This window comes from Myotis myotis, unplaced genomic scaffold (assembly GCF_014108235.1).
Source record: "Myotis myotis isolate mMyoMyo1 unplaced genomic scaffold, mMyoMyo1.p scaffold_m19_p_3, whole genome shotgun sequence".
Taxonomy (NCBI): Eukaryota; Metazoa; Chordata; class Mammalia; order Chiroptera; family Vespertilionidae; genus Myotis; species Myotis myotis.
Window position 1 is genome coordinate 195,383,581 of NW_023416335.1, and position 23,186 is coordinate 195,406,766.

At 41.6% G+C, this 23,186-nt stretch overlaps 1 protein-coding gene across 1 annotated transcript in view; it reads left to right on the plus strand.

Annotated features, from left to right (window-relative positions):
• The window catches only part of CFAP54 (cilia and flagella associated protein 54), a 252,382-nt gene extending 236,441 nt beyond the window's left edge, over positions 1 to 15,941 (plus strand). Inside the window, exon 68 of the mRNA XM_036301177.1 lies at positions 15,750 to 15,941. Coding sequence (XP_036157070.1) covers positions 15,750 to 15,869 — 120 coding nt within the window. The 3' untranslated portion in view covers positions 15,870 to 15,941. The remainder of the gene's footprint in view (positions 1 to 15,749) is intronic.
• Positions 15,942 to 23,186: the final 7,245 nt, after the last annotated feature.

Genomic DNA, 23,186 nt, shown 5'->3' on the forward strand with positions numbered 1-23,186 from the left:
TAGAGAGTAGAGCTAGTCTGTTTAATTTCCTTTGGCTAATTTTATTACACTAGTGTGTGCCTCTTCCTTTTAACACAGTACACCAAATGGTGTCAATGACAGTACTCTTTTTAAACTCTCCTTTACATCATGGGCACAAGGTTCCACATATTCCATAGTAGGTGCTTATTAAGTCTTAACAAAATTAAATCTATTAATATAACTTTTGTTGGTTCAATTGAAACTTCCTCTTTCTTTCTTTCTTTCTTTCTTTCTTTCTTTCTTTCTTTCTTTCTTTCTTTCTTCCTCTCTTTCTTTCTTCTAAGAGTTTTGTGTTATTTTTTCTTTGTTTTATACCAGCCAAGAGCTGTCTGAATAGATTTTCGGGGCATCTAGAATTACATCTTTCTTCTGTGAGACATTATCATTCTGTCCTCAAGTGAAGAGTATCCTTTGTGTGTAAGTCTATGAGACATCCACTTAATATTCTCATATTCTTTTGAAGACAATGCTGGATGACATCAGTTCCACACTGCTTTTCAAACACAGCGCTGGCTTGGATTCCATCTTCTCACTGTTCACATCTAACTGTCACATTTGGCTAAAGGAGAAAGAAAGCCCTTAAGAAAAGGCCAGGCTATTAATGTGCTCTTCAAAATGCTAAGAAAAGGCTAAGCTGTTTATAGCATTTTCAAAATGCTCATCTCTCGGAGACTTGCCAGCAATAGTGTCAAAGTGAAACACGCTTTCCTTCATCAAGGAACCCAGAGCCTTTGTGTTATCTGTGCTCAAAGCATTGGTCCCACTTTTGTTAGGCATGGGATTTGGAGGTATAATGGTACTTGGATATAATTTAAACTAAAATATAATCATAAACCTGATATTGTATGTTTACTATAAAAGTGGCGAGAAGGTTGTTCATTGCTTGATAAAGCAAGCCTGGATTCATTCAGGATATAAGTGGATTTCAGAATCAAAGGGAAAATCTCCCTGAAATTTAGTCACTTGTATAACTTCCAAGGAGGTGAGAGGCATGGGTATCATTAGCAAATCTGTTCACTGCTTTCTATTTTGCTGAAAACGGAGCTAAGTGTTTACTTTCATTTGCTTCATTCATTTTTCTAAATGAGTTTGTCTTGATTAAAAAACTGGGCCTCTAACGGTGGGACTAGATTTTCATTTCAGGAGGATATTGGTTTTTGCCTCATATAGTTGAGTCAATTGGCAATCTTTTGGAAATTTTCTGGACACATTTTCCTTGTCACTAAATAAATTCCCAAAGAAGAAGCAGGTGTACATTTACTCATTTTTCTTGTTAATACTTTCAACAAGTGTTTGAGATTTTTGTTCTTATTCCACCTGAATCTCAGGCAGCTAATGCCATTATGTCCTTTTTTCAACCACCCATGAGAGCAGAGTACAGTGGGAAGAGCACCAGGCTCATTGTAGCCCCCATTTTGCCCTTGTGGTCCAGTGGACAAGTCATTAACCCTTAAACACCCCAGGTCAATCAGATTCTGTTGAAGGTCTTGAAAGCGATGTGTCTCAGTGGATGAAAGCATGATTCAATTCTTGTTTCCACCATCCATTGCTGTGTGACTGGGAGCAAGTTACTTCACTCCCTCCCTGTGCATTGGTAATAGCTACTCTGCTTGTAGGATTACATTAGAAACAGCTTGCAACCCAGTGAGTATGGTGCCAGCACAATGCCAGTGGTAAGCATTCACTGCATGGTGGTTGTCTTTATCTTTCCCAGACTTAAAAATAATGTAAAATGAGTCATTTTTTTTATTTGACCATTAGCAGCTACCTTCATTAGTGGCCTTTCGCCTGTCTAACTGTTTGCTAATTTTGAAAAGACTAAAAGGATATTTAATAGATGTATTCTTCATATTATTTTTCAACCATCCTTTTTAATTAACTTTTTTTTGATTTGAGAAAATTGCAGATTCACATGCAATTAAAAGAAGTAATATAGAGAGATCCTGTGTGCCCTTTACCCAGTTTTTCCCAGTGGTAACAGCTTGCAAAACTATAGTCCAATATCACAACCAGATTCTGACATTAATAAAGTCAGGATGCAGAACAATTTCATCCTTACAAGGACCCCTCGTTGTCCTTTCACAGATTCTCCAACTTCCACCTCACTCCTGTTCCTGACCCAGCTCCTTGACAATTACTAAGCTACTCTCCATTTCTATAAATTTATTTCAAGAATGTTGTATTAAAGGGGCCATATAGTATGTAATCTTTGGGGGCTGGCATTTTTTCACTTAGCATAATTCCCCAGAAAACCATTAAGCTATGCTTTTGATGAACCAAAAATCCTTATGAATAGTGACACATTTTATTTTGGCAACAGAGTAATTATTAACCAAAAGTGCTTAATGGCATACAGTGCATAGTAAATGTTCAGGGAGGTTCAGTGGTGGATTCCGAGTCCACCTACCTCTGCCCTTCCTCCTCCTCCTCTCTGTCCTTCTCCTCTTTCCTTGTCCTCTTCTTCCTCATGTCCTCTTATTAATATTGACAAAGGCCGATTGCTTAAGTTGAAAATTCTAAAAAGACTTAAACAAAATAATTTATGTAATATTTCTTTATAAATTACAAACTATCAGAAATTGCTGGTCAGAGTTGGTCACATTATAAGAATGGTTTGCAGGTGCTTGCGATGTATACTGATGTGAATAAAGAAGTCAGCATGAGTAGCTCTGCCCTCCAGGTTGCTCCTGCAGTGGTTGCACGAGAAAGAAATAAATGTTTCTGCTAACTAACAAAGCCTGTCATGCTTTGATTTTAAGCAACAAAGTCCCATAAACAAAATGCAAACGTCAGTTCAAGTTATTTATAAATCTTTTGCTCTAAAAAAGAGCCTCCTGTTTTAGTTGCCAGACAGTAAGTCCAATGAGCACCTTCCTAAAAGCATCAAGAAATGCCAAGTACTGTTCGAGCTCAAGAGATTTCATTACTGTTTCTCCGGTCAAAAGCCCATAGGCAGACCCAAACCAACCCCTTAGGAGGGAACCCAGCCTCATTGTGCTCAGTTACAGCATATTTTCCTATAACTTTGCTGCTGAGATTCAAATCCCTGTCCTTTCGGTAGAGTAAATTCTTACTCTGATGGAATTTCCCTCTATTCAGAAATAGGATAAGGGTAGAGCAAGCTTGCTAGGCATGCATGTTTGATTCAGGAAAGGATAGGCTAGGCTGTGCTCACAAATAACCCTACATTTCTGTGGCTATAAAGGTTTCTTTCTCATGCAAAGTCCAGTGAAGGGAACTCTCCTTGAACCTGTAACTATACTGTCTAGACTACATGGCCTCTAAGGTCACCATAGCAGGAGAGAGGGCTGGGGAATTTACAAGGTGCTTTCAAGTAGGGTGACCATGCATGCGCATTGCCTGTGACAGCCACAATGTATGCCTATTGATTTGGAGTAATGGTTACTATTTTTCCTGGTATTATTAGAAGTGTCCCATTTTAGACAATACATAAGGGTGACTCTTTCTAAGAGCCAGCAACCATAATTTCTGCCCATATTCTATTGGCCTCCTCCTAATGAGCCAGCATGTAGAGGATTGTAGAGGAGCAAGGATGTATGTTAGTGAACACTAAAAACTTCCGGCACAATAGGCATTTTCAGGAATGCCATAAATTTTTAAACAGAATTAACTCCATAACTTTAATTGCCAAATTGTGTTAAGCAAATATGACATAAATATGATATTTCTATGATCTAAACCAGGGGTCCTCAAACTACGGCCCACGGGCCACATGCAAATACAAATATTGTATTTGTTCCCGTTTTGTTTTTTTATTTCAAAATAAGATATGTGTAGTGTGCATAGGAATTTGTTCATAGTTTTTTTTTAAGCTATAGTCCAGCCCTCCAACGTTCTGAGGGACAGTGAACTGGCCCTCTGTTTAAAAAGTTTGAGGACCCCTGATCTAAACTATCTGATTTAATCACACACTGTGGTAGCCTGAATCATGCCCCGCCCTTACAGATATCCACATCCTAATCCCCAGAACCTATTGCCTTACAGATCTGATATCAAAGTAGGGGATTATCCTGGACCATCCAGGTTGTCCCGAAATGTAATCAGAAGTTCTTTACAAAAGGGAGCAGAGGGAGATTTGACAACAGGAGAGAAGGTGATGTGATAATGGGAGCAGAGGTTGGCGTGATGCATGTTGAGGATGGAAAAAAGGGGCTGCAAGTCCAGGAGCACAGGTGGCCCCTAGAAGCCTCTACAAGGCTCGGCAACAGTCTCTCCTCTTCGAGCCTCCAGAAGGAACCAGTCCTGCTGGCATCTCGACTTTGGTGCAGTGAAACTGGTTTCAGATTTCTTATCTCCAAGACTGTAAGGGAATGAAGGTGTATTGTCAGCCACTAGGTTTGTCGTAAATTTGTTACAGCAGCAATATGAAATTAATACATACATTCTGAAGTTTAGCATGTGACTTTAGATTTCTGTGTCGAGTTAAGGTAAATACTGTTCTTATCCTTTTTGTATGTGTGAGAAATTGAGGCCTGAAGAGTTTCAGTGACTTGCCCAAGTTCCCTCAGCTAATCTGAGAGCCAGGATTCACACCTACACAGACTGGCTCCTCAGAACATGTCCCTAACCTCTGTGCTCTGCTGTCTCCCCCTGCTGCCCAACTGTCCTCCAAACCCCCTCCCACCAGGCCTGTCAACCACCGAATGCCTCTGCTCCCTGAAGCCCTCCTCCCAATCTCACCTGACTTCAGTCTCCTCCTCCGTGGGCTCAGTAGTAATCTAGACAGTTTTCTAGCTCCAGCTTTTGGAAATCTTATGAAAAATTGTAGGTCTTCCATAGGGAATTTAGGCATCAGGTGAGATTATTGAATTTTTTCATATTCAAGGTTTTGGGAAGATATTACTGAATCTTCTTCCTACTCTTTAATTTCTAATTCTCTTCCTCATACTCTAGAGAGGAGGATATTCCCAAGAGTAATCAAATAAAGTGACTAATAGAAGTCATCCTGGAACTGTATTGAGCTTGTTTGACCATGACCCATGTGGAAATTTGGTATATGAATTCTTACTTAGTTATTACTCTAAATCTCCCCTTAGCTTATATTGGTTATATACTAGTATGCGTTTTGCCATATGGCCACTTGTTTAATGGTTCTGGAGTTAACCACTGAATTCAATATTTATGTCTGCCACGGTCCCTACACTGAGCCCCAGATCTCCCCTCCAGGACTGAAGACCTTATTTTCCCAGCTTTGGGGATGTGTTGCCTGACAGCCCTCCGCTCTCAGCCCTCTCCAAGAATTGCCCCTAGCCAAAGGATGTGGTCTCTTTCTTGGGGGAAATCTGCATCCAATTACTGGTTGATATGGGGGTACAAAGACCTAACCTCCCCTACCAGGATTAGGGACAACTTTGAAGGGCCATCCCAGCTGCAAATCTACCCGTGGGGTTGGCTGAGTCCTTTGTTGTGTGTGACTGCATTGCAGCCCATCTTCTTTCTCTGCCTAATTCTGCTTTCTTTCCTTTCTCCATAAGTGTTGATCCCAATGGTACTCCTGTATAAATGTCCTGAAAGCCACATTCCCTCTTGGGGGTCTGCTTCCTAGGAAGCCGAATTGCAGAATGAGTTGGTGATAAGGACATAAGGGTGTTCAGTTAATTCTACTTTGTGGGAGTTAGAAGTGTTCTAAAGGAACTAGGAAACATAATTTCTGGCTTAAAGGTTTTTTTTTTTAATGTAGAAGTAGGGAGAAAACATCACACACGTCACCCACTCATGATTAAAAATACATTCTGCAATGTGACCCATAGTTCAATCCCATTTTCCTTTAACCTCCATTTTAACAGTTAATTTACAAATGAAATGAACTCTATAAAACAAAGACTCTAGCCCATTTCCAATCCTCAATAAATGCAACCTTCCTTTCTTGGTGAAACAGTTTTTCCAGCGTATAAAAACAGGACTTGAGAAAGCTTTAAAATCATTTTCTGAAAATAAAGACAACGATGTAAAGTGAAATGGAACCGTGTATAAGCACTACCTCAGAATTTATACCTTCATATCTCCACAGAGAATGAGGAACAGACATTCAGTTTTATAACACATTGAATATAAGCATTTCTGTTAGATCCTCTACCCAAAAAATGTTTCCTTCAGTTCTTTCCCCAAACCCTGAACCACTGGCCATGAACATGCGTCCAGCCTTTATGCCCTGTGCACTTCATGGTTGATTGCACAACTCATGCTTTCTGGTCTGATTAGAGCTTTTGATATTTTAAAGAGGATTTTCCCTGTTTGGGGTCCTTTATTAGTTCTGTATATGGTGAAAAAAAATTTCCTGGAGAGAGAGAGAGTAGCTATTCTCTCTGCACAATGGACGTCGGATTTCAAAGGCTCTTTTCTCTGGCCCTTGGACTCCTGGGCAGTCCGAATAAGTCTGGATATGTACAGCCTAAACGTTTACTTTTTCTTAAGGTCTTTTTGTCTTAAAGGATTGTTTTCTTGAATAGTTTCTATAAAAAGCATGTACCCATAATGATGATTTCACTGCCAGCTCTATCATTTTTCATCACATAGTGCCTCGGCTAAGCTTGGGGTGGGGTATGAAGAGCAATGTGTGCGGAATAGGGGCCAAGGAGGAGGGGTGTAGGAGAAGCCCCGAAGACATTTCCTAGCTGAGCACTGCCTTAATTTACATAATCCCAGATGGGCCACTTGTGTGGTTTTCCTGACACCAACCAGTTCCACAATTCTCTGAGACCAACTGGGTGTCCAACAATTCAACTCATTTCCAACACTACTACCCAGAGCTTGTGCAGACTCCACAGATTAAGAGCTCAATCCAGCCCTAACCAGTTTGGCTCAGTGGATAGAGCGTCGGCCTGCGGACTGTGGGGTCCCAGGTTCGATTCCAGTCAAGGGCATGTACCTTGGTTTCGGGCACATCCCCAGTAGGAGGTATGCAGGAGGCAGCTGATCGATGTTTCTCTCTCATCGATGTTTCTAACTCTCTATCCCTCTCCCTTCCTCTCTGTAAAAAATCAATAAAAAAAATTTTTTAAGAAAAGAGCTCAATCCAAGGCTGCCCCCACCTCAGATGCCAGCTGCAAATGAGGAGCCAGGCTACCCACACGTCTGCCCAGCATACTATGATGCGGGTGGTCCTACGATGCCTCCTCAGGTTCGATAATTCGCTAGAACAACTCACAGAACTCAGGAAAGCACTTTAGGTATGATGACCAATTCATTATAGATGACAGTACTGAGGAACAGGCAAAGAAAGAAATGAGTAGGGCAAGATGAAGGGGATGGGAGGAGCAGAGCTCCCACGCTGTCTTTGGGTTTCCACCCACTAAGAAGCTCCTTGAAACCTGTCAGCATGGGGCTTTTATAGAGGCTTCATTACATAGGTGGTACTGATTAAATCATGAGCCATTGCTGATTGAACTCAACCTCCAACCCCTCTGCCCCCTCAAAGATGAAGGTGTAGGGATGAAAGATGTTTTTTGCTTGTTTGTTTTTAGAGAGAGTGGAAGAGAGAGGAAGAGACAGAGAGAAACCTCAATGTGGGAGAGACACATTGATTGGTTGCCTCCTGCACAGCCCCAACCAGGGTCGGGGATAGAGCCTGCAACGGAGGTTTGTGCCCTTGACTGGAATAGAACCCGGGACCCTTCAGTCCGTGGCACGAAGCTCTATCCACTGAGCCAGACTGGCTTAGGGCAGGGATGAAAGTTTTAAGTCTCTCATCACATGGTTGGTTTCCCTAGTGACCAACCCCATCCTGAAATTAGCACTTAAAAGAACATGTTCAAAGCCTTTAGGACAGCGGTTCTCAACCTGTGGATCGGGACCCCTTTGGCGGTCGAATGACCCTTTCACAGGGGTCACCTAAGACCATCCTGCATATCAGATATTTACATTACGATTCATAACAGTAGCAACATTACAGTTATGAAGTAGCAATGAAAATAATTTTATGGTTGGGTTACAACATGAGGAACTGTATTTAAAGGGCCAGAAGGTTGAGAACCACTGCTTTAGGAGGTCTATGCCAGGAAACCTGGGTCAAAGACTAAATATTTATTTTTACTGTACCATAACTATAAACTATGAGCATAATCTAAAACAGATGTTTAAACATACATCCCAGTGCATGCAGTCTCCCTCAATAGATCTTTCCTGGAGGTACTCTGCATAGAGGCCATTGTGCAAGACACTTTTGGCATCTACTTGATGTGAGAAGGGAGACAAAGTTGGCAACCATAGAATCACTGAGAAGTTGCTGAAATTACTTTGGACAGAAACATTTGGTTTCCTGTGCTTATGGAACAACGAGTCTGAGCAAGAATTGTCCTTTATTAAAAGGTGACCTCTGCTCAGGAGCTCAAGGAAGCACCACGCTCAGCCGGGAGTCAGTGGCTGTAGAGTGTTGGTGACAACGGTGGTGATGATTTAAGAAGAGTATGTTCTATTCTTAGACAGTGTAACCTTTGAACCAATTCCCTGCACAAATGCTTTCTCTCCCATATCCTGTCTTAGTTTCTAATGTTCTTGTTCTCTGCAAAATGTCTTTTTTAGTGATGTTATTTATTTAAAATTAATTTAAAAAGATTCCTGCTATCATACCAATATGACACTTTGATCTCATATTATGGTAAAAACGCACACACACACACACACACACACACACACACACACACACCCACACCTCTTTTCTGTCATATTTAAAGTTTTTTAATACAAAAATTAGAGTAATGCAAAAGATAAATCTTATTCAGAAAAGTGTGAAATTTCCTGTGGTCTGGTAGGGCTGTATATACAAGCCTTTCTCACCTCCCTAAGAGTTGGGGGTTGTTTCTATTAGATTGTGGTGAATATTATCCATTGTTTTCTGTATTGGGATTATCTTCATCATATAAAAAGTACAGTGAAACTATATATATCTACTTCCCTCTCACCTGGAACTTTTATTAGGTGGGTAACCAGTCATTCATGATTTATATTCTTAAGGTAGTGTCATAGTCTTTTTACTTTGGAATGCAAGTTTTTCCCCAGTCTGAAAACAAAAATCCAATCAATCATTAACTTCAAACACTCAGCTGATCTACTGAGAAGACAGAAAATATGGTAGAGAAACGTATATGTGAGAATGCTGGGTGAAAACAGTAATTGCTTTCCTACATTGAAGCTATTAAAATGATTTCCCTCATGGTTGTGACTCTGTGTTTTAAGGTACTTGAAAGGAGGCAAAGCTAAATCCACCCATATCACAAAGCCCATGATTTTTTATATTCACTTACCAATTACTAGGGCAGACAGACCTAGTGGATTGGTGGAAATCTGGCTTTCTCCCTTTTTTCTTGGTCACCAACACTTAGAATCAATGAAAAGGCAACTGACAACATTGTGCTGAGAGAAGCAAAAAAGGGTCTCAAAGTAGGGCTCAATAAAAACTCATTGGATTGAGAAAAATTACAGATACTTTGAAGATTATATGATTTTTCTGCCAATCAAGGAAAATCATTGGAGTGAAGGGACAGAAGTAATAAAATATTTCATTATGACAGAATCTAATTTTCATGCAGAAACTCATATAAAACACAATATAGCATTGGCAAGTAACCTGTAACTCTCCAATGCCTTTGGAAACTCTCCTCAAGAAGTTCAAGTCCAGCCCAGATTTTAATGAAACCCTGTAGTTTGCCCCAACTTGACTAACTTTCTTTCCCTTCTTTGTACTATTTCAGACTTATCTTCTCTAGGCAGACAAAATTATCACTATTCCTCTAACATTGCTCTTTAACACCTAACCTACTTGAGCGAATTTACAGTCTGCTTCCTGCCAAGCTCTTTTCTTCCTTTCTCTCTGCAGAGCCTTTCCTAATCCAAGAAAAGGAACCAGGATTTGCTGGTACCTTACTTTGGACAATTTGGACTCAAAGCCATTTACAAAAACAGTGATTATATGATTGCCAACTTTGTCTCTATTGAATAACAAACAACCAAATTCAGTAATTTTTACTTGAGCTATTTTACTTGAGAAATTCTATGGAAGACCTAGAATTTTCCATAAAATTTCCAAAAGGTGGAACTAGAAAACTGTCTAGATTACTACTGAGCCCATGGGAGAGGAGACTGAAGTCAGGTGTGAGTAAGAGGAGGGCTTCAGGGAGCAGGGGCATTTCGTGGTTGACAGGCCTGGTGGGAGGCGGTTTGGAGGACAGTTGGGCAGCAGGGGGATACAACAGAGCACAGTGGTTAGGGACATGTTCTGAGGAGTCAGTCTGCGTAGGCATGAATCCTGGCTCTCAGACTAGCTGAGGAAACTTGGACAAGTCACTTACAGTCTCTGAGCCTCATGGTATGTTCACATTGTAAAAATGTCCAGGTAAATCAATATTGTGTAGATACGGAACAAGAATCATGTCTAAAGAAATACTTTACCTGTTAATTCAGCCATTTTACTTGAAATTTTGTAAATTTTTTAAAAATACTGAATTCTCTAGGAAGAAGATATAATTTACTTCCTAAAGCACATTTCAGATTCTCTTAATCTATATGTATGTACGTGTGTGTGTATATATATATGTAATTGATTTTATTTAGAGCTAGAGGAAGGGAGAGGGATAGAGAGATAGAAACATCGATGAGAGAGAAACACTATCAAGCAGCTGCCTCCTGAACACCCCCAACAGGGGAGTGAGCTTGCAACCCGGGCATGTGCCCTGACCGGAAATTGAACTTGTTGCCTCTTGGTTCCTGGCTTCGGCTTGAAGCTCAACCACTGAACTACACCGGGTGGGCTCTCTTAATCTGTGTTTATTGCACTGATATACTTTGGCTGTGAGATCAATTTAGTGTGTCCACTTAACTCAATATTTTTAAAAACTGGACTTCATTATTTTGACGATAGTGACTTTTAAATTTTACTGTTTAATAAAGTGTTTATGTTAAAAAATACCTTGGACATGTATAGGTGGTTACTTCTATTCTGAATTTAAATAGAAGTTTTAGGAATAATAAGGCTCAATACCACTTCTGTGAATTAACATTACTTTGAAATTTGTAGCTATTGCAATAAGGCAAGAGAATAAAATCAATGTTAATTAGACAAAAGACATGTATTTCCACAAAGACAATCAACATATGTTTAATATTATTAGACTAGAGGATCCGGTGCACGAATTTTTGCACCAGTGGGGTCCTCGGCCTGGCATGCGGGATCGGGCCAACATCACCCAAGGGGTCCTGGATTGCGAGAGGGTGTAGAGCAGGCCTAGGGACCCCACTGGTGCACAATTGGGACTGGGGAAGGACGTGGGAGGTTGGCCAGCTGGAGAGGGACCATGGGAGGGCTCTAAGGTGTGTCCAGCCCATCTTGCTCAGTCCTGATCCGCTGGACCCCAGCAGCAAGCTCATCTACAGGTCAGAGCATCTTCCCCCTGGTGGTCAGTGCATGTCATAGCGAGCTGTTGAGTGGCCTTAGCATATAATTAGCATATTATGCTTTGATTGGTTGAATGGCCTACTGGATGATCACTTAGCATAGGACTAGAGGCCTGGTGCACAAAATTCATGGTGGGGGGGATGCGGCGGTTCCTCAGTCCAACCTGCATCCTCTCCAATCCGGGAGCCCTTAGGGGATGTCCTACTGATGGCTTGAGCCCGCTCCCTGTGGTTCTCTGCTCTCTGTGGGGCCTGCCTGCTCCACACCATGGTGATGGGCAAGCAGGCCCTGCTGGGTGCTATCTGCGGGCATGCTGGCCTGCTCACAGGTTGCTGCAGATCCAGCCTCGCTGCTCAGCCCCAGACACTCCAGAGGCGGTAGAGCAGCAAGGCTTGATCTACTACCGGAGTGGGCAGATCCCGCCTGTCCGCTTGGTCCCCATGACCGCTGGCCAGGCCGACAGGCCCAAACACTCCAGCGGTGGGGCTGAGGGGCTGGGCACCGCCATCTTGTGGCTGTGGGTGCCGCCATTTTGTGATGGAGTGATGGTTAATTTGCACATTACTATTTTATTAGATAGGATAGGATGTTGTGGACATGACATTAAAAGCATGAAGAGATATCTCAAAGTATACAATAGAATGTCTAAAATTAAAAAGTAAAATGATCAAAGTGTGTGAATATATGGAATAACTGATTCCCCCATACACTACTGGTGGGGGTATAAATTGGCCAATCCATTTAGAAAACTGTTTGGTAGAATCAGCTTAAAAGTAAATAAATGCATAACCGATACCCAGAAAATTCAATGTTTATGTACCTACCTCACAGAAATGAAGTATACCTCAGTTGGTATACCTGAAATAAACTTTTGGAATAATACAAATGCTCAACATCTGGAAAATTAGTAAGTAGTGATACAGTCATACAATGGAAATTATACATGAATAAGAATGAACAAACTATTGTTAATAGTCACTGACATGGATGAATCTGAAAAACATGTTTAGCAAAAACAAAGGAGTACATATTTTATGATTCTACTTAAAGTTTAAAAAATATAGTTGTAATACACACACGCACACACATGTAAAACTAAAGTGTCAGTGTAGGAGCCAGAATAGTGGTTACTTTGCAGGAAGAAGGTTAGTGACTAGGAGGGAGCACCAGGGGACTTCTTGGATGCCAATCATGTTCTATCTTAATTTGAGTGATGATTATGAGAATGTGTTTATTTTGAAAAAAATATAAGTTCTACATTTAAGATTTCTCCTTTTTCCTCCTGTATGTTATACTTCAATTAAAAGTTTATTTAAAAGATTGTGTTCAGCAACAGAAAAATGTAGACTACTGTGCTATAGCATAATAGAAATATCTGGAATCGGAAGCTTTAGAAGTGTCCACCAAAGGGTTTAAAATGCCCAGGTGTCTGAAAAGGTAGGAGTAATAGCACAAGGGTAACTTCTGACATTTTTTAAAAAATATATTTTATTGATTTTTTACAGAGAGGAAAGGAGAGAGAATGAGAGTTAGAAACATCGATGAGAGAGAAACATTGATCAGCTGCCTCCTGCACATCTCCCACTGGGGATGTGCCCGCAACCCAGGTACATGCCCTTGACCGGAATCGAACCTAGGACCCTTCAGTCCGCAGGCCAATGCTCTATCCACGGAGCCAAACTGGTTTTGGCAGTTCTGACATTTTAGGGTCAGTTGTGTTCTCCAGAGAATGGACAAAAATTAACAACTCCAGGATGACAGCTCTTTTTGTTTTATCTTTCCAATCCTAAGCGTTCACTTGCGGTCTCATAAATAAATCCAGCAATTAATCTCCGTCCTTGACAAATGGCCACTTATTTCTGCAGGTTCATTGTTAAGGGTCAGAGGCCAAAGTGCTCTTTTTGGATCCAGTATATAAATTATGTCATAAGATACTTCTAATGTTATCTAAAACTAACTTGGCTTCTTTGTATTTTTATTTTAAATACTGCAATCTTTAAGATGAGAAAAATTCTACAATAACAGAAATATAGCTCCAGAGAAAACACAAATGTTTTAATGTCAATTATTATTACTACTTTGAAAATTATCTACTAAAGGGTATTATTGGATGTGAGGCCTTTCATCACCATATAATAAACTGAATGTTTAGTGTAATTAAATAGCAATGAGATATAACCAAAATAATCATGGTAATCACATGCATTTCAACATATTAATAAACTAGTTAATATTAACTCTCTAAGGTGTTTCCAATTTTTAATAAGGAAAAATAGTCATTAAATGGCAAAATAAAAAGGTTTATAACATTCCATGATAATAATATGCTGCCCTGTGTGTGAAAAACCCTCATTTGTTTCTGATTGAAGTATTAATTGTCAGAACCTATTTAGAAAGTAATCTGGCAGGAAATGTTAAAAAGTAAAATGTAAACACTCTTTGACCAGAACAACCACCTTTGGGGAATCAGCAATACAGAAATTAAAGCGCTTGCACTCAGGAGATATATAAGTAGACAAGCATGCTCAAAAACTAGAAACTACCTCTTAAATGAAGGATTGTCCATGCCGTGCATTGTTATATAGCCATTAAAAATGGTGTGTTCAATAGTGAAAATACAGCATAGGCGTCATTAGGTGTTTGTGATAGGCACCCTTCTAAGTACAGTTTACCCCTGAACAGCACAGGTTTGAACTGTGTGAGTCCACTTATATGTGGATTTTTTAAATAAACACCTACAGTACTGTAAATATATCTTCTCTTCCTTATGATTTTCTTTTTTCTAGCTTACTTTGTGGTAAGAATATAGTATTTAATACAGAGAACATACAAAATATGTTACTCAACTGTTTATGCCGTCGGCAAGGTGTCTAGTCAGCAGCAGGCTGTTAGTAGTTAAGTTGTGGGGGAGTCAAAAAAGTCTTATGCAGATTTTCAACTGTGTGGGAGGACTGGCATCCCTAATCCCAACACTGTTAAAGGGCCAATTCTGTTTTATATGTGTAAATTTACTCCATGCTTGTAACAACAATACTATATCGTAATTCTTATTATTTCCATTTTATGGGTAAGAAAATTAAAGTTAAAACGCATAAAATATTTTACCTAACCTCACATACCTGGTATGAACCAAATGGTCTTATTCCAGAATGCATGCTCCTGACCTCCATGTGGTTAGTCTGCCTCCCTGAATTGGTAAAGGAGAGATTTCTCTTATATATTGGTAATTGAAAAAGCAGTGAATGGAAATTTGGTTATTCTATTTCAAAAAAGAAGGAAAGAAAGAAAAGGAAAAGACCCATGTGAATATACATTTGTATGATAATTTTAACAGTTTTGGAAGAAGAATTCTCAAATTGGTGATACTAATTACTCTAAGATTTAGTGATGAAGAGGATATTATTAGTTTTTATTTATTCACCTCTTTATTATTTGAAGTTATAGAAAACACTGGAATACTTTTGTCACTGTTTTAAATCCAGTAAAGTAAAGAAAAACAAATAAAAACTAGTCTCCATTTTTAGGTTCACTATGTTTTCTGGAGAATAATAGGTTCATTTAACAAGTAGACTTGGAATTAATAATCCTTGTCCTCTAATTTTTTACCAGGATCCAGGCTCAAAAGAATCTAATTAATTAGAGTCATTCTACATGACATCATCCATCTTTAGAAGTATCTAGATGTGCATGAAGTGGGTCTGCAGTAGACATTTGTTTCCTTCATGTTATTCTCCCATTTCTGCCCTCCTCCCTATCCAATAGCCAGTGCTACAATCACAAAAGCTGTCTTATTTCCTTTTTTTAGACTCTCAGATGACTTTGGCTATACTAGTCCTTGGCGTGGTAATAGTCCCTTTTAGAGAGAGTGAACCCCTAACATAATTTGCTTCACTGTGGCAGGACTTCAGCTCAAAATGAGAGAGGGAGATTTGTTAACTGGGCAGTCTGTTCAGAAGCAAGCATCCCATTAGCAAGAGAGCCAAACATCCTTCATTTAGAATTATTCTCAATGATGATGCAAACACAAATAGTCCATATTTCTAGAAGTATCTGCTGTTTTATAAGCTCAGTTTTAGAGATTCATCGATATGAATCTGTATACTGTTTCCTAGACTCGTAAATGTGAATCTTAATAAGATATAAAATGATACATGTGACATTTTAGCAGTGTAAAGATGCAATCTTACCTTAGGCAAGAATTATATATCTTTCACATAAAATTATTATATGGAATTGTTATTTCTGTATTTTGAGAACTTTACTTCAGTCAACAGTTCAAAACAATGCATTTCATAAACATTTTTATGCTTTTTCTCAGGTTCCATTTAACGTCTCGCTGCCATCCATATTCAATCTCGAGAGACTTTTTGATCTTGCTAACGGTTGTATCCTATCAGGAGGAAGCCTTTTCAACTGGATTGTGTCGATTATTCCCTGAATATACTTTACATATTAACCTTATAATGGTTTTCATTCTTATTGTTTTCCTTGGTTTGAAATAAGTTTCGAAATGGTCCTCTTACAACAAACAAAATAAAATTGTTTTCTTACACAAGCTCAGTTTCCTTAAAAACTATAGTTCTGAGTAATGTTTTACATTGCATTTGAATTAAATGACAATGCTGCCGCTTATGAAGACATCTTATGGAGCTATTCATAGAAAACATGTTTGTGCACAGTAGAACTATTCCCATGTTTATATAGTTTATGTTTAGCTTGTCTTTAGCTGTGTCCATATTGCAAGACTGAACTAAGCCAGTGGTTATAAACTGGGGGGAATTTTGCATCTAGGGTGACATTTGGCAATCTCTGAAGACATTTTCGATTATTATAACTGAAAGGGGGATGCTACTGGCATCTAGTGGGTAGAAGCCAGGGATGATGCAAAACAGCCTACAGTTCCTAGGAGAGCTCCCCACAACCAAGAATTATCTGGCCCAAAATGTCAGTAGTGCTAAGGAAGAGAAATCCTGGATTAAATCTCAACATGTGGTCAGTTCAATTTGGGAGTTTGCCTATGGGGTTTGGGAAGAAATCTGCAGCAAATTAGACCTTTCATATTTTATACTTCTGAGAGCCAACATTGCACAAAATTTTAGAGCAGCGATTTCCAACTGGTGTGCTGTGGCATGCTGGTGTGCTGCAATAATTGTTAAAACATGCAGCACCTATTTAATTAGGGACACTGGCCTCTTCTGCCTTAGATTGTCAAATAAAAAAATGACAACAGCTAACACAATAGCCATCCAGTGTGAATGAATCAAAATTATACCTATTTTTTTGTCAGACCATCAAAAATTATAATATATTTTTTGGTGTGCCACAGGATTTTAGTAATTATATGTGCCATGAGATGAAAAAGGTTGAAAATTGCTGTTATAGAGCATGGGCTATGTATGGAATTATATAGATCTGAGTTTGAATAGTAGTTTCATCACTTCCTAGTTATGTGACGTTGGGACAGTAGCAAATTATTTAAGCCGTTGTTTCCTCACCAGTAGAATAGGAATATTATTATGATTGCTGTGTGGATTAGATTGAGATGATGTGAGAGGGTACTAAACACAATACCCGAGGTAGTAATGGTCATCGTGCTAAGAGTTTTCATTTCCCTGCCTAATTGGAAGAGGATCATGCATTTCTGACTCATTCTGTTTAGCATCAAAGTTCCAAAGTTTGGGGACAGCCAAGCTAGAATTGTAAGATATTACATAGAGGAAATGAGTATGAGCAAACTTATAATTATAAGGATTTTGATGGTAGTCATGATTCTGTAAAAGAACTGAGGTATAAAAATGAAAATATGATACACAGGACTTTCCTACTACCTATCTGGAGTGGACAGTTATAATAGGAAATAAGAATTTCTAAGGGTGAAACTAGAGTGAAGACTATGGGCTTGATTCATATGTAATAGGGAACCATTACTAGTGATTAAGGAGAGGAGTGGCAAGTTCCAGGCACTAGTAGACAGTCAAATCATGTTGAGTGAGTGAAAGGAAATGAACGAACAAATGATGGTCTGGCTTTCAGGGAAAATAAATATGCAGTATTCAATGGCAAGGGAAGAAACAAAGGCAAGAAGGCCAATAAGAAAGAGAAGGGAACAAAATATTGTTGCAGTGAAAGAGAAAAAGAAAGGAACAAAATATTTTCCACTGAACTCAGAAAAATAATTGCCTGATGACTATACTCTGCTATGAAATAAAGTTTGAGTCAAACAGAAAAGCCTTTCAGATGGTGATGACTCTACTTGGGCTTATAAATTTCTTGCTGGTATAGAGAATGCATTCAAGAGTTTTGTGTTTCTCCCAGGGGAAATCTAATTTATTACTCAAAGTTTGCCACCAGGAGCAAAAAGACACAACCAAAGGCAGTATACATTTGACATAGGTGTGGAAATATAGCATGACTAATAACTAAGGCAATTTACTTCAACCTAATGTTAATTCCCTGGAAAGTATTTACATGTCATTCATTCTTCATCACTAAGTTTTACTAATTGTGCGCATTCTGTTTTTCTTTATTTTTAAATATTAGTGGATATAAAGGCATATACTGTTGTATAGAACCCTAGAACAATGCCAAGCACGTAATAGAGGTCTTTGATATTTGTTGACTGAGTGGATGTATGGAAGGATGGATGGATGGATGGATGGATGGATGGATGGATGGATGGACGGACGTATGAATGGATGTGACCCAGGTAAGATGGCACTATGGGGCTCTAAAAGAAAGGGAAGCAAAGTTATCACCACCACCTTCATCATCATTAGCTCTACCATTACTGTCTACCTTTCCCATGGCAGGCACTGTAGTATGTCCTCTCAAGAATTATGACCATCGTGCACATAGAATGACTGACCCCATGTTACAGATAAGGAAATAAAAGCATAGGCAGTTAAGTAACTTCTCCAATGGTCACAGTTAGAGGTAAAACCAGAATTTAAATCCCAGCCCTATCTGACTGGAGAATCTGAGCTCTTTGATGCTAAACTGGCTTCCTGAACTCTTGTGCCCACTCCATGGTGCTGAGAAACTTTTAAGTCAGGGGAGAGGAAGACATAGCTGAGCCTTAAGCTCAAATTGGGAACACCTGTGGTCTGCCCTAGGAGCATATTTTGTAAATGGCTTGCAGACCTAAATAGGCGTCCCAAGAAAGCGTCGAGGTGTCCTCAATGTTATCCGTGCCAGTATATTGGTCTCCTCTGGGGAGGGAAGGTCCCTTCCAAGTATTACAGATATTATTTCAGCACATTTTTACTTTTCTTCCATATTTAGTACCTTACAGCTGCTATTATTCTTGGGTGTTATTGGGCTGAAAGAAACTCTGTCTAAAACTGTGCCAGACCCTGCAGTCAGTTTCCCCCTAGTAAGCCATCATTCCAGACATCTCCCCTTTCTTCTAAAATAGTAACGGCACTCACAGCGTTGAAACTTTCTGCCAAGGCAGTGAGGCAGTGGTGATGAACTGGGCTAAAGCAGAAACAAAAAGGAAATTCAAAACCTACCAGGATGGAAGATGAGTTTATTTCCAGAAACCTTTCAGTTTTTTTCTAAAGACCAAATTACACAATTTGCAGTGCTTTTTTTTTTTTATGCTCTATCTGCAAATGCTTTATAGCGGACACCTGCAAGTTTTCTATTTGTTTTAATTATAGCAGGGAATGACAGGAGGCAAACTGAAAGGTGGAGAGGAAGGGAAGCAAAAGAGAGGGGAGGGAAGCGGGAGCCAGGGGATAGGAGCCAGAGCAGCAGCTAACTGATGGGTAACAAAACCCCAGTGCTTCCCGTATCTTTTTCCATGTCAGTCTCTAAGAGATTGCTTTAGAACCTGACCACCTGCCGGCCATTGAGAGGCTTACATGCTGTAGTCTAGGTTCACTTCATGTGCAGGCACCACACATTCCCCGCTCCAGTTGACTATTCTTCACTGAATTGCAGGGTGGAAACGATACCTTTCTCGAGAGTACTGGAAACTTGGTTTCTGCCTCTGGACTGCATTGCCCTTTCAGACAACCTTATACAAATCTCTCCATCCCGGTTCAAATGACAGAGGACAGGGATCCCAGAACTCCTAAAGCACTTCCTGGTGCCTGCTTATTTGGCTTTTAACCCTGTCCTTCGGCACATAGTTTTGTATTGTTATATTTTCACAACGCAGTCCTACTGTGTGAGCCTCTCCCACATTCTTTTGGGTTTCATTTAACTTGAGACTGGGTACATCCCTGTGTGCTCTAAAGCATCTTGGAATTTACAGGGTGTCTACAACACCTGGAAAATTAAGTGAAGTATGCATAATATCATTATCAACATCTTCAACCCATAAAAAATAAAATATTATTTTTAACTTATTTATGTATGTGAGCACAGGATTGGACAAGCCCCTAACTGTGGGTTAGGGGAGAAAACAATGGACCCAGAAGTCCATTGTTTAGCCACTCTTTTTCATTTTCTCATGTTTGAAATGCTTGTGGGATATCCCCAATGAAGCTCTCACTGGTGTGAACAAACAAACTAGTGCAAAAATGTTCCCTGATGCATTGACTACAGTAGTAAAAATACTAGAAGCCTCTAAGTATCTCTAAGGTGGAGAATGGATAAATATATAATGGTGCAGTCATACAGTAGCATATTATACAAAAGCTATCGTAACATATATATAAAAAGCCAGGTGCCGTCACGACCAGACAGGCGACCAAACCACAGACTTGGGAGTGGGAACTGTGGACTCCCGGTCGCCCATGGTGCGGCAGTGGGAGGAGGGAGCTGTGGACCCAAATGACCAAAGGACCGGTCTGGCTTTCACGGCGTGGCGGGGCGGGATTGTGGAGGCTGAGGAACCTCGTGGGGCAGGGGGCTGTGAGCATGGAGCTTCCCGGGGTGGCTGAGGTGGAGGAGCATCGCGGGGCAGGGGCGGTGGATGCAAGGCAGAGGAGCGGGGTGGGGCTGTGAGTATGGCGCTTCGCAGGGCGTTGAAGCGAAGAAGCATTGCAGTGGTAGCTGAGGCCAAGGAACCTCATGGGGTGTGGGCTGTTAGAGTGGAGCTTCATGGCGTGGCTGAGGCGGAGGAGCGTTGCGGGGCGGGGACAGTGAGTGTGGAGCTTCGTGGGGCTGCTGAGATGGAAGGCATGACAGAGTGTGGGCAGCAGTGAGGCTGAGGAACCTTGCGGGCGGGGGCTATTAGCTTGGAGCTTCACGGGTCGGCGGAGGAGTGTCACGGGGCTTGGGCAGCTAAGGCCAATGAGTCTCACAGGGTGGGGCTGTGAGCTTGGAGGTTCACCGGGCAGGGGCCACGGAGGTGGAGGAGCAACGCTGGGCGGTGGACATGGCCTTGATTGCAGCTAGGCTTAGGGATCCTAACCACGCATGCGCTGGGCCTCTAGTCCTATCTAATAATAGACAAACATGGTAATTAACCATAACTTCGCTACCCTTCCCATTGGCTAATCAGGGTGATATGCAAATTAACTGCCAACCAAGATGGCAGCCGGCAGGCATGCAGGCAGGCAGCTGAAGCTAACAGGAGGCTTGCTTGCTCCAGTGATGGAGGAAGCCAAGGTTCCCCGCCTGCCGCTGCCGGCCTCTGAGCTGCACTCTAAGAAACAATGTTGCAATTATGGAAGCTAAATAAGCTTCAGAAACCTGCTTTCAGCCAGCTTCGGCCTCAGAGCTGGAGTTGCAACAGTGTTTCAATTATAGAAGCCAAACAAAGCCCAGATACCTGCTTTCAGCCAGCTTCAGCCTCAGAGCTTAGAGTGGCAGTGATGGCAACAATGTTTCAATTATAGAAGCCAAACAAACCCAGTACCTGCTTCAGCCAGCCATAGCCTCAGAGCTGGAGCCGGGCCTCAGAGCTGGAGCTGGCTCTCAGCTCCAGTGACAGCTATAGAAGGTAAATAAATCCCAGAATAAAACAAACAAACAAACAAACAAACAAACAAAAAAACAGAAAAAAAGGAGAGGCTGGGAGCTTCAGTTGCCTGCCAGCCTGAAAACATCCCTCAGCCCCTCACCCAGACTGGCCAGACACCCCAGTGGGGACCCCCACCCTGAAGGGGGTGTGACCAGCTGCAAACAGCCATCATCCCCTCATCCAGGCTGGCCAGGCACCCAAGCAGGACCCCCACACTGATCTGGGACACCCTTCAGGGCAAACCAGCCAGCCCCCACCCATGCACCAGGCCTCTATCCTATATAGTAAAAAGGGTAATATGCAAACTGACCCTAACATCAGAAGGACTGGGAATGACTGGTCACTATGGCACACACTGACTACCAGGGGGCAGACGCTCAATGCAGGAGCTGCCCTCTGGTGGTCAGGGCGCTCTCACATGGGGGAGCTCTGCTCAGCCACAAGCCAGGCTGATGGCTGCCAGTACAGCGGTGGTGGTGGGAGCCTCTCCTGCCTCCTCAGCATGTTAAGGATGTCTGACCGCAGTTTAGGCCTGCTCCCCGCTGGCAAGTGGACATCCCCCGAGGGCTGCCGGGCTGCCAGAGGGATGTCTGATTGCCATCTTAGGCCCAAGCCCCCGGGGAGCGGGCCTCAGCCAGCAGGTGGTCATCCCCTGAGGGGTCCCAGACTGCGAGAGGGCACAGGCCAGGCTGAGGGACCCTCCCTCCCTGCCGAGTGCACAAATTTTTGTGCACCGGGCCTCTAGTCTATATAATAAAAGGCCAAGGACCATAAGCGTAACAACCAGAACGACCACTCAATCAGTCGCCATGAGGTGCATTGACCACCTCTTGGTCCCTTCCCTCCCCCACTTCCCTCACCCCCCTCACCCCTGCCCGCAGGTGAATGGGGAACCACAGAAAAGTGGATGGTGGTGGCGGGGCAGGACTGGGGACTGGCAAGTGGGCAGAGGGGCTGACCTCTGGGTCCCTTCCCCGGGCCCGCAGGCTCCGATGGATCAGCGATGTTGAATGGGGTAACCGGGGTGGGTGGTGGGAGGTCCAGGCTGGCTGTCAGGCCATTGGGATCCCCAGCTTATCCCCGGCTGCTCTGGGGCTCAGGCCAGCGGGAAAGCAAGCGCTGGCAACTTCACCTCCATGCGCATGCACCAGACTGGCCGCTGATGGTACGTGCTGCCCACTCCAGGCCACTCACATGGGCACCGCCACCACTGCTGCCGCTGCTGCCACTGCTGCTGGAGCTTGCAGTGCTGATGGAAACTGCGGGGTGCGCCTGCAACCTACCTGCCTCAGCGGCGGAGGCATCATTCAGCCTGGGGACTGGTGAACAGGCAGAAGATGGCCCTGACTGCAGGCTAGGCCTAGGGACCCTACCCACACGATTTCGTGTGCTGGGCCTCTAGTAAATGAATAATAGACTACTATAGGGAGGTTATGAATGAATGCTCATTTCTCATCTATCAGAGACTATATCAATCTGAATATACTTCAAAAGTAGGTTGAGCAAGACAAAAAAGTGGACATGCATAGGAAGATACTGTTTGTATAAAGTTAAAAAAAAAAACAGGCAAAATGACATAAGTATTTATGGCTGTATAAGTACATGCTAAAAACATTTTTTTACACACAAGTTAATGGCCAACGCCCAAATCAGGTTTGTGCTCACCTGGATGAAGGAGGGGGAATACATCTAAGAAAAATGCCCAAAAGGTTGAGTTTGTTATTGTAAAATTTTTCTTTTTAATCTGGAGGTTTGATACATTTGTCTCTACTTTTTTGCATGCTAAGATATTTCATAAATTAAATAAAAACACACTTGTTTATCTTTCTCATCTTGTTG